The sequence below is a fragment of the Lynx canadensis genome, chromosome D1 (assembly GCF_007474595.2).
Source record: "Lynx canadensis isolate LIC74 chromosome D1, mLynCan4.pri.v2, whole genome shotgun sequence".
Classification (NCBI taxonomy): Eukaryota; Metazoa; Chordata; class Mammalia; order Carnivora; family Felidae; genus Lynx; species Lynx canadensis.
In genome coordinates, this window is record NC_044312.2 from 59646811 (window position 1) to 59658995 (window position 12185).

Sequence of the window (12185 nt, forward strand, 5' to 3'; positions counted from 1 at the left end):
TGCTGTTCCTCATCTGCTTGTACCCTCTTGACCCACCTTCCTGAGGTTGCAAATGTAGACAGTATACACCAATATTTTACCATTTTTCTACTTAATCCTCTGAAATTGAAACCTCAGGGCAAGGGGGAAAACTGAGGTCAAGTTCTGAGAGACAACATGCAGTAGTTTTTCCAGCTACTTTATTATCACCTAACAAGGTCATCTCATTTCTAGGCTCAGGATGGAGAGATTCTGACTACATTTCACCTGATATCAACAGGGCCAGTTCCATATTTTAGGGTCTGCTCTTTGCATCACTATGTGCTTAATTCAACTTGAACTAGATTAAATGTAAAGAAGAATGTGTTGTTTGGGGAGCGCCTAGGTAGCTCAGTTGGTTGAGTGTCTGTTGATTTTGGCTCAGGTCATGATCGCCCATGGTTGTGACATCAAGCCTGTATCAGGCTGTGCACTGACAGTATGGAGCCTGATTGGGATTCTCTCTCCCTCTCTCTCTTCCCCTTCCCCACTTGTGCTCACTCTCTCTCTCAAAATAAATAAATAAACTTAAAAAAAAAAAAGAAGCATGTACTGGATAACAAAATTCAGTGGAGGGCTGAACAACTAATTTGCAAAAAGAGTAAAGATGTCTCAGGAATAACTGGAACGAGGCTCCTAAATTCTAAGTCTCTATATCTTTTGCCTCAACTTCTTATCTATTCTTTCTTCACTACAGACCATATTCTTTCTCTTTGTTATAGGGAAAATGGCTGCAAACATTTCCTGAGATTTATATTTACAGCTTTTGCCATCCAAAAGAGAAGGTTTGTTTCTCAATTCAATTAAGAAGAAATGATGAGGAGCACATGGGTGGCTTGGTTGGTTAAGTGTCTGACTCTTTGTTTTGGCTCAGGTCATGATCTCATGGTTCATGAGTTTGAACCCCTCATCAGGCTCTGCACTAACAGCAGGGAGCCTGCTTGGGATTCTCTGTCTCCTTGCTCTCTGCCCCTCCCCCACTCGTGCTGTCTCTGTCTCTCTCCAAAATAAAATAAAATTTAAAAAACAAAAAGAAGAAATGATGGGAAAGGGTTTATTGACCCATCTTTGGACAAGTATCCACACCTGGACCAATTATGGCTGAGGGTAGGATTGTATAAGAGCAATGATTCCCTAGGTAGCCATGTGGATGGAGGAGACAGTTCCCAAGAGAGGAGTTGTGCTGGGATGACCACACCATAGATGTCCACTATGGCAGTCCTTATGCCGTTTCCTTCCCATGCACAAAAACTTGGATAAGCTTGTCAATATAAGGCATAGTTGTTAGGATCAAACCTTTTTTTCTTCTTCCCTTTTTAAATGTTTATTTTTGAGAGAGAGAGAGATTGGCAGAGAGGGAGAGAGAGAATCCCAAGCAGGCTCCATGCTGTTAGCACAGAGACTAACGTAGAGCTCAAACCCACAAACCATGAGATCATGACCTGAGCTGAAACCAAGAGTCAGTTGCTCAACTGACTGAGCCACCCAGGAGCCCCTTCTTCCTTTTTTAAGAGTCCACTCACCTCACCATCTATGTACCATTCTCTTGTCCAGACAACTAAAACATTCTAAGGAGAACTTCCCCATAGATAAGAACCCATGTACCCCATCAGACTAGGAGATTCTTAAAGAAAGCATCCAGGGTTAATTTATTCCCATGTGTCTAGTACCCCATGAAATGCTATCATGGATCAGACCCTAAAAATATTTGTAGAATTGGGTTAAGATCTTTCCTCATTCTTCAGAGATCCTTGATGGTTGAATATTTGGGGCCCTGGAAAGAAGAGGCCTAATGCTAAAAGCTAAATAGGTGGGGTGCCTGGGTGGCTCAGTCGGTTGAGTGTCTGACTTCGACTCAGGTCATGATCTTGCACTCTGTGAGTTCGAGCCCTGCGTTGGGCTCTGTGCTGACAGCTCGGAGCCTGGAGCCTGCTTCAGATTCTGTGTATCCCTCTCTCTCTGTCCCTCCCCCACTCATGCTTTGTCTTTCTCTCTCTCTCTCTCAAAAATAAATAAACATTAAAATTAAAAAACAAAATAAAAAAGTAGAAATTGGTAGTATACTGGGTAGCCTAAGGTACTAGTGGGAAGAAAAGAATGGTCAACAAGGTTGTCCCCTTAATAGATGAACAAGAGACTATAGGTTCTAATAGACATGTTGGGAGGATACACAGTTAGTGTGTTTGCTTCCAACACTCCCTGGAGCAGAGAGTCACAGCAGGAGAGAATAGGGATTTGGAAAAAGGATGCTTGTGGATTTTGTTATCCAATACATTCTTCTTTATGTTTAATCTACTTCAAGTTGGATTTCTGTCACTTCCAAAGGATGCTTCATAGATAAATGGGTGGGGAGGAGTTCTAGGGTCCTCATGCAGGACCTGACAGTGTGTTAACTTTTCACTGATAGATAAACTCTCTTCCTTTTTAGAAGTTAGACATGGATGTCTGATCAAGCTTTGCTTCCAGTCATGACTGGACAATGATGACACTGAGGACGTTGCTTCAGAGGGCAAGAAGATAAATTTCCATGGTAGGGAAGAGCCACTGCTCCATGTTCTTTCCATAGGAGAGAAGGACTGGTGAGGGGTACCCAAGTCAGCTTGGCAGCCACATTCTGAGCCTAGGCAAGCCTGACCTCAGAGGCTACTCATAGAAGTTGGAATAAGGTGGTGGTACCTGGTAATTCCCAGGCTATCATTCTCCAAGTGACCACAGGCAAAAAAAGTTCTCCAGAACATGGGTCCTTCCTCATCCATTTTCAGGGCTCTTCCACTATCCAGGATCACAGAGTAAGTTAGTTGTCAGAGCAGAAGAAAAAAAGTCTCTCCCTACATTCCTTTTTCATGCTGCTCCCTCTGTGGGGGACTCCTCCCATCCTGACACACTTCACTGTGTGGAAGTGACTCTACAAGACCACTCCTTGGACCTCTGTCTCTTCATCTGTAAAAATTAAGAGGTCAGTCTGGGTAACTGCTGAGCCCTGATTTCTTCTGAAATCTTAAGGATAGAGGTGATGCTATGGTGCAATGATAGGAGTTTTTGTCTAGATTATATTCCCAGGTATGAGGTGTAACAAGCCAGAGAAGCCTGACCAGAGTGTGGTCTGGGTCTCTGAGTCACGCAGGGCTGAATCAGTTGGTGAGAGGGAGAAGGAAGTGTGCATATGGACAGTGGTGGTGGCAACAGCAGCGGTGGTGTAGCTAACTTACTTAATGTTTACTATGTGCTAGGTACTATTCAAACATTTTATACATTTTAATTCACCTAATCATTAAAATCAACCAGTTTATGCAGCCATTCTGGAAAACAGTGTGGAGGTTCCTCAAAAAATTAAAAATAGATCTACCTTATGACCCAGCAATAGCACTGCTAGGAATTTACCCAAGGGATACAGGAGTGCTGATGCAGAGGGGCACTTGTACCCCAATGTTTATAGCAGCACTTTCAACAATAGCCAAATTATGGAAAGAGCCTAAATGTCCGTCAACTGATGAATGCATGAAGAAATTGTGGTTTATATACACAATGGAATACTACGTGGCAATGAGAATGAAATATGGCCTTTTGTAGCAACGTGGATGGAACTGGAGAGTGTTATGCTAAGTGAAATAAGTCAGGCAGAGAAAGACAGATACCATATGTTTTCACTCTTATGTGGATCCTGAGAAACTTAACAGAAGACCATGGGGGAAGGGAAGGGAAAAAAGAGTTAGGGAGGGAGGCAAACCATAAGAGACTGTTAAAAACAGAATAAACTGAGGGTTGATGGGGGTGGGAGGGAGGGGAAAGTGGCTGATGGGCATTGAGGAGGGCACCTGTTGGGATGAGCACTGGGTGTTGTATGGAAATCAATTTGACAATAAATTTCATATTAAAAAAAATCAACCAGTTTACAGGTGAGAAAACTGAGGTATAGAGAGGTTGAATGACTTACCTTAAGTCATAAGCTTGTAAGTGGCAGAGCTAAAACCAGCTATCAGGCTCCAGAATCTGTCATTACTCATGGAAGTGGAGACATTATGCTCAGCAAGAAGGCATCACAGCAAGACTGCTGCAACACTATTTTGTGCTAGAGCATTTTTTTTATTCCCCCAGGAATGCATGCATATGTGGGAGGGAGTTTTAGTCAGGACAAGCTCCCCACATCAGCTCTCAACCACTAGCCTCTTGAGCGTGAGGTCTTTGCAGAGTCCAGCCCACTCTGTTTCTTTCTTCTTTTATGAAGAGTTCTCGGGAAGCCCCCTTTCCTGACCCCATGTCACTTACACACCACCACCAACACCAACACCACACCACGCAGCCTAGCCTCCAAAGTCCCCTTATTTCCACCATCTGGAAGACCTGAACCCAGTAGTCGACAGGATTCAAAGCATTTGGTGGGGGTGGGGGGGTGGGGGGGAGGCTATGTCTGTTTCTTTGCCAATCAGCAGGATGCAAATGGCTGCTGAGAAAAGAACCTCCAAGTCCACAGCCCTGAGTCATGGGAAGGTCAGCTTCTGCCCTGCTAACTGTGCAAAATGCACGTTACAATAAAATTTCTAATCACCACTGCGATATTTGATTACCTATAAAGGTGTCAAGCACTCAGAGATTATATTGGTCAGAACTTTTGACTGCAGGTATCAGAAGCCCAACTTAAAGTAGGTGTAGACAGAGAGGAGACTTTATTGGCTCAATGACCAAACCCAAGCTGTAGAAATGATAGGGATGGATCATGGTCTCTGAGAAAACTGGAACCAGAAGCTCTTTGCCTCTCCTCAGATCTCTATTTGTCCCTGCCTACAAGCTTCAATTGTTCCTTTGCTTCAGCTTTGTCATTGGAGAAGGGATCAGGCCCCCTGCAAATTCCTCAGATGAGGGAGAACTTTCTTGCAGGCAGAAGGGTGGCTCAGCAGAAGGAAGTTTCCTGTCCCTGCGGAATGAGGGTATGAAAGGGGGAGGATGATCCCTTTCCAGTGAGTGGAGAGTAAGAATCAGGGGATGAGGATTCCTTCCCCAGAAATAAGGGTGGGATTCCCCAACACAAAGATTCCAGCTTAGCTTTCATTAACTCAACAGGCAGACATGAGAAGACCTGTGATGTACAGAATGATGAGCTCGACAGTGGTAGAACTGGGAGGTAACAGTTCTGTCCTGAGACGTTGCACTTTATTGTGAACATTGGTGACATGAGTAACCAAAAGAGAGGGAGGTACTATGGGACACTCAACATAGTCTAGGAGTATCACAGAGGGCTTCCAGGAAACAATAATGTCCAAGTTGAGACCAGATGGATAAACAAGAACCCACCAGGTTTGGGTGTTTTGGGGAGGTAAGGGGGAGTTGGATGGGGGAGGGGGTAGTGGAATGAACATTCCAGCTAGAGAGAACAGTATGAACTAAAAGATCAATGTGTGAGGGCTTCAAAGAAAGCCAAGGTGAGGTAGAGGTAGAGGTAGGCTGGAGCACTGGAACAGAGGACACTGTGACCAGAATGAGGGCTTGGATTTGATCATGAGGGCAATGGAGAGCCATAATAGGTCTAAGGAGAGCACCTCTGATTTCTCAATTCTGAGATCCCTTGGGCTTCCTGTGGAGGATGTGTCACAGGTGAGCAGTACGCTTCACACACCAGTGGGGAGGACTTTTGAAGCAATTTTGCTGCCAGTTTTAGAAGTTTATATCTAAAAAGTAATTAGACAAAACACTTCAAAAAAAAAAAAAAACCCTGTGGCATGGAGCAGTTACAAAAATTGGAGATAGGTGGTCCTTGTGTGAAGCAAAGAACTGGTGGCCAGGGAAGTGGGTGACCTGAGGGTAGTCACGTTCCCCACTAAGTTGGTAAATTGGGAGAAGATATTCCCAGAGTCCTTCTCTCATCCTGCAAGGACTTTGGTAATAAGGTGCCACCTTCCCCTGGCCTTCTTCTGGGTCTTCAGTCCCCCATCTGTAGGACCTACCAAGATTTGGGTGGAGGAGGCTGAGGGCTGGGTGAGGAGGCTGTCCAATCCACCTCAGGTAAGCTGCCAAGGCAAAAAGCTTTTCTCTTCTGTTCTAGAAGGGAGTCTGTGTTGGTTTTCCCACAGTGTGAAGGTCTGTGTCTGAATCTGCTGAGGGCTAGGTCTGTGACCAGCTCCAGAAAGAGTCTAAGTGGTTTTCCTGGTGAAGAAAAGGGGGGGGGGTAAGAGGCTTAGGGAAAGTGTGGGGGTCACTCAGTTACTCCTGATCCTGACATTCATCGCAAACACAGTCTGTGCGGAAGGTGCTGAGGACCAGTGAGTCACACTGTGTGGAGGCACACAGGGAAGACTGAGCTGGGGAACTAGAGGAGGGGAGAGGCAGGCTGGCCTGAAGGTACAGGGCACGGTTTTGTGGCCAAATCAGGATAGAGGGCTATCGGCTGCAGCAACCCTCCCCCTCAGCAGCCTCCCGTGGCCCCTCCACCGGAATCCTACCACCCCCTGGGTGATCCCGCTGTGGGTCTCAGCTCTCCAAAGGCTCTTTCTCTCAGCCTCTGTTCCTCCTCTCCCTGTCTCTGGCCTTGTCTCTCTGAGACTATCCCTCCGTGTGTGTGTTTCACTGTCCCTGCCTTGTTTTGTCTCCTCTCTCTCCTGATCTCCATCTCAATCCCTGATTCCGTCCACATCTCATGCGGGTGCCTTCTCTGTCTCCTCATTCTCTTTCTCCATTCCCTCTCTGTCTCTTTCTTATCTTTGTCTGTTCTGTTTCTGCCTCATCCACATCTCCATCCCTGCTTTTCTCTTGTATGCACTTCAGCTCTGTCTCCATCTCTGCCCCTGTGCACCTCCTTGGCCCCATCTCCAATCTCTCTCTGGTCCATGTCTCATCCTTGTCTCCATCTGTGTACTTGTATCGCTCTTGTCCCTTTCTCCATCACGTTTCTGTCCCTTTCTCTCCCTGGGTCCTCTCTTCATCCACGTCCCTATTCCAGGCTCCGTCTCTTCCTTGTCCGTGTCTCCATCCCCCTCCTGGGCTGCCTCCGTGGTCCCCGCCGGGATGGGGACCTCGCTGGGGGCGGGGCCGAGGGGCTGGATCAGAATAACTCGGTTATCGGGACGAATTAAATTAACTTCTTCACATGAGCGCCGCCAGGCCTATTTCCCCTCCCTTCTGCTGGGCCGCAGGTGGGGAGGCCGAGGAAAGGGGTTGGGACCCTCCAGCCTGGCACTATGCGTAGCGAGCGAAGGTCTGGTCCAGATTGGGGCCCGATGGGGACTCTAGGGATCGGTCCCCGCGCCACCCCTCCCTGCACCTCGGGAGCCCAAGGAGGGTGGCGGGGACCCTTTGGGGTGGGGGTCTGGTGTGGCTGGGGGTGGGGCCTGGGAGGCCCAGGCCCCGCCCCACAGAGCTCGCCCCGCCCCGCCCCCTCCGCGGGGTCCTGAGCGTTAAAAGGCGCGCGGGCCCGGTCTGGCTGCACTTGCATTGCACCCGGGCGGAGGGTGGCCGCGACGGGGCGGGCGGACTCGCGGGCGTTCAGAGCCGGCCTCGGGTCCTCGGCGCCAGGCGCTCGAACCCTTATCCCGACCCCCACCCGGCCCGGGACCCGGACCCCAACCCCAACCCGACCCGGCCCGGTCCGGCCCCCGACCCCGACCCCCGGGCCGATGGACTACTCCTACCTCAATTCGTACGACTCGTGCGTGGCGGCCATGGAGGCGTCCGCCTACGGCGATTTCGGCGCCTGCAGCCAGCCCGGCGGCTTCCAGTACAGCCCCCTGCGACCCGCCTTCCCTGCGGCTGGTCCACCCTGCCCCGCGCTCGGCTCTTCCAACTGCGCGCTTGGCGCTCTACGCGACCACCAGCCCGCGCCCTACTCGGCAGGTGAGCCCAGCCCCGGCCCAACCCTCCCTCCAAATCCTGCGGAAACCCCAGCCCCTGGTCTATGTGGCAGGTGACTGCGACTGTCCCCCACAGCTGCCACCATCCTTGTCCTCCAACACCCCGCGGGAACCCCAGCCTCCCTGTAAGATGGGGTTCCCCTAGACAGAGTTGAGCCCCACCCTCTCATCCTTCCCCTTCCTCTTTCTCACTGCCAGATCCCTATCCTGTGCTCTTTAGGTCAGGGAAATAGATCCCTGGTGCAGCCCCAGACCCCTCACCAGGTCCACTTGTCCCCACCTGCAAAGACTTACCACCAAACCTCTCCATCCCCGTATCCTTAGAAGATGCTCCCGGCTCAATCCAATCAGATCCCATCCTTATCCCCACCCCACTTCATGTCTGACCCCCAGCAAGGGCTCCTGCAGCAGCTGAGCTGCCCACATGGAAACCTTCCTAGAGCCCCAGCATCATCAAGCCCCTCCTGCTTGGTTTTGAACCCATCCTGCCTGTGCCCTGACCCTCTTGCACCACTGAATCCCGTTCTGTTGCCGGAAGAAAAGAGTTAAGCCACTTTCGTTCTCCCTGGGGCCTCTCCCAGCTAGAGTCCTGCAGAACCCAGAGGCAGCCCCCACCACTTCCAAGCCTCTTGATTCAAGTCCCCATCTGAACCCTCAACCTCATGGAGCCTCTCAGCCATCTCCATCTCATGGTTAGAGTCCAAGCTGCCCCACCCAATGTCCTTATCTCCTTCCTTCCTGGGAACACCACTGGGACCCAAGTAGAAGATTGGGGCCTGAAGGGTGGGGAGGGATGGTGCGATAGGAACCTAGATTTGGAGAAATGAAAACCAGCAAGATGGAGGCAAACACTGGAACAAGGATGGGGAGATTGGGTAGTCTGGGCCAGATGAGGATGGGGATTGGGGAGATACAGTCAGGAAATGGGGATATGGGCCCCAGAGAGATGGAGTTCTGAGATGGGGAGATGAGGACAGATACAGAGAAGTGTGAGCAAAGATGGGAAGATTGGGGACCATGGGAGAAATGGGGACCCAGGGCTGGGGAGATAGAGATAAGAACTAGGTGATGGGGACAGGAATTATGGGAGATGGGAACCAAGGAAGACTGGCAACAGAGATGAGGAAGATGGGATAGGAATGGGGTGTTAGAGACAAGGATTAGGGGGGAGATAGAGAACTAGGGACATAGGACAAAGATGAAGGATATTAGGGACCCCTAAAGGATATGGACACCTAAACAGGGCTTGGAGACAGGGATGAGGAGACAGTGTCAGCAACACTGGCTGTGGGGCAATGGGGATTGGGATGGGGTAAATGGGAGACAAGGATGGGAAGAGAATGAGGGAGGGGGGTAGGGCTGGCTGTGGGGGAGTTGGGACACAGAGGTGCCTGGGAGGAATGAGAAGGGCAAGAAGAAGGTGAAGGAACCTGGGTGGGGAGAAATACAGACTCTTCTCAATGGCCACAAAGAGAAGAATGGTTCAGAAGGGGAAAGCTGAAGAGAGATGCGGATGGAGAGAGATGAGGAAGAGGAGAGGGCGACCAACATCTGGAGGAAAATGAGGCATGAGAGGGGGCTGAGAAAATGAAGCCTAGGAGAAGAGAAATGGCAGGGTAGAGGGGGCCAAGTCCCTACATGGCAGAAAGTACACAGGCAGGGCTGAAAGTAGACCCAGGCCAGGGAGTCTCAGTCGCCCAGCCAGGTCCAGAACTGGTACTGGGAAGACTCACGATACTGATAAGACGTGACAGCCAAGGTTAAGGTGGACATGGCACAGCCTGAAACCAAACGGGCAGACTGACCAAGGCAGAAACACCCAAGCGGAGGTCGGAGGGGCAAGTGGACTGGAGGGAGGTTAGGGAACAAGGCGGTGGGTGAGGACAGGTCAGCGGTCTTGACCTGAGGATCAGATCCCGGTTCCTTTTCCTCTGCTCTTGGGCCCCATGTCTACCTGCGCCCTGTCCGCCTTCATTCCTGCCAGCTCCACTGAACGGTAGGGAAGACGCTCAATTGGAGACTGAAAGGAGGAAGCCGAGGGGCCAGGGAAGGGGCAGGGACCGCGAGCGATCTCAGGGGCAGGACACAGCCGGCTGAGCTCTGCCCCTCACACCTTCACCCTCTTTGCTCCCCCTTCCTGCACACACCCCTAGTGCCCTACAAGTTCTTCCCGGAGCCGTCGGGCCTGCACGAGAAGCGCAAGCAGCGGCGCATCCGCACCACGTTCACGAGCGCGCAGCTCAAAGAGCTGGAGCGCGTCTTCGCAGAAACTCACTACCCCGACATTTACACGCGCGAGGAGCTGGCGCTCAAGATCGACCTCACGGAGGCTCGCGTGCAGGTGCGTGTTTTGCGTGTGTAAACGGGAGTGTGCGCGTGTCAGGGGGTGGGAAGTCAGTGCCCGACACCTGGGGGCCACGGGACAGAGTGGCAGGCAGGTGCAGCCTGGGGGCGGAGAGCTGGGACCAGGAGCTAGGGCGCGGTCTGGGGGTGGTTGGGAAGGAGAGGATGGGCAGCTGCGGTAGGCGAGGGGGCCAGGACTCGGCAGACCTGAGGCCCTAGGGAGATCTGACGTGTTCAGCCCCCCAGATTTCCCCCTCAGTCTCCCTAGCAGGGACAGGCGTGCGGAATCCTGGAAGGAAGCCGAGTGGGTAGAGCGGGAGCCCGGGGAGGCTTCAGTGCCAAGTGAGGCGGATGAATACGGGAAAGCCAGTGAGCGCCTCCACGTCCCCTCCCCAGGTCTGCAGCTGTGAAATCCCCGAGCCGGGAAATCCCGGGCTCTGGGCAGGCACAGGGCCCAGGAGAGCCAGGCCAGGGTAGATTCTGTTGTCTATCTCAGAAATCCAGTACAGAGGTTGAGCTGGTCCGCCCTTACTGGAGACCCTGAACAAAAGGTTTCCCCTGTGCCCCAACCCGTTCTCAACCGCCGTTGGACACCCCAGGTGGAAATTCCTGGAGCTTCGTGTGGGAAGGACTTCGGGGCAGGGCTTTGGGTGATGAGGGGAGCGAAGGCGGAGTCCCCGAGACCAAGAACACTGGGTCCGCGGGTGAGCAGATCCCAAGGGGGAAGACCTGGAAGGAAAGGGCAAGTGGAGGAGAAGAGGTGAACAGAGAGGTGAGGAGGGCAACGGGTCAAGTGGAGGGCCGAGGGGCCAACGCTCAGAAAGCTGGCAATAATCCTGATCCGGTCCCTTCTGGACTGAGGGCTCACCCGCGCCTTGCGGCCTCGGCCTGACCGGCCCCTGTGCCCGCAGGTCTGGTTCCAGAACCGCCGGGCCAAGTTCCGCAAACAGGAGCGTGCCGCCAGCGCCAAGGGTGCGGCGGGCGCGGCGGGCGCCAAAAAGGGCGAGGCGCGCTGCTCGTCCGAGGACGACGACTCCAAGGAGTCCACGTGCAGCCCTACGCCCGACAGCACCGCGTCGCTGCCGCCGCCGCCCGCCCCCGGCCTGGCCAGCCCGCGTCTGAGCCCCAGCCCGCTGCCTGCCGCCCTGGGCTCCGGGCCCGGCCCTGGCCCCGGGCCACAGCCGCTCAAGGGCCCCTTGTGGGCCGGCGTGGCGGGCGGCGGGGGCGGCGGGCCGGGCGCGGGCGCGGCGGAGCTGCTTAAGGCCTGGCAGCCGGCGGAACCCGGGCCGGGGCCCTTCTCGGGGGTTCTGTCCTCCTTCCACCGGAAGCCTGGGCCGGCCCTGAAGACCAATCTCTTCTAGCCGCCGGACTCGGGAGGCTCCGGGCCTGCCCCCCAGAGACGTCCTTGCCCTTCCAGGACCTGACAGAGTCCCTCCCCATTCGGGCGCCCGCCTGAAGTGCCCATCCGTCCCTACCCCTACCATGTCTGACCCGTAGGTGTGCCCTCCCCAGCTTTGGAGAGAGATCAAGTCAGAGACACTCTCCTCCTCACCTACCCTACCCAGCAGAGCGGGGTACTTTTCACTGGGGCCGCCCCCCCTCCCTCCCCACTTCCAGCTTGGTTTTCTTTGGAACCGGGATGAAATAACAGCGCTGGAACGTGAGGGTCCTCAAGTTCAGTAACAGCCTAGCTCTGCAGCTGGCTGGGTCACTTAGCCACCAGCCTGCTGCCCTAGCCCCTGGGCCAACCCACACTGACCCCACCCGTTCTGGTCGTCGTTGGGATAATGAGCCGCCTGAAGGGTCCCACTGCCAATTTGTCCCCTCCCATTCCCAGCCGGTCTGGCGCAGAGGTTAGGCCGGTTCAGAGCAGAGGGGCTGGCTGCCAGGGCATCGGGACAGAGGGGCTACCTCTTTCCTGATTTTTTTTTTTTTTTTTGGTTGTTGTTGTTCTTTTCCTTTGAAAAACTTGTAATTTATTGAGGT

At 52.9% G+C, this 12185-nt stretch overlaps 1 protein-coding gene across 1 annotated transcript; it reads left to right on the plus strand.

The window, feature by feature from the left end:
- Window positions 1-7622: 7622 nt before the first annotated feature.
- PHOX2A (paired like homeobox 2A) lies at window positions 7623-11560 on the plus strand. Its single transcript, XM_030330851.1, has 3 exons — window positions 7623-7839; window positions 10010-10197; window positions 11111-11560. The coding sequence occupies exons 1-3, from the start codon at window positions 7623-7625 to the stop codon at window positions 11558-11560; spliced, it is 855 nt and encodes a 284-aa protein (XP_030186711.1).
- Window positions 11561-12185: the final 625 nt, after the last annotated feature.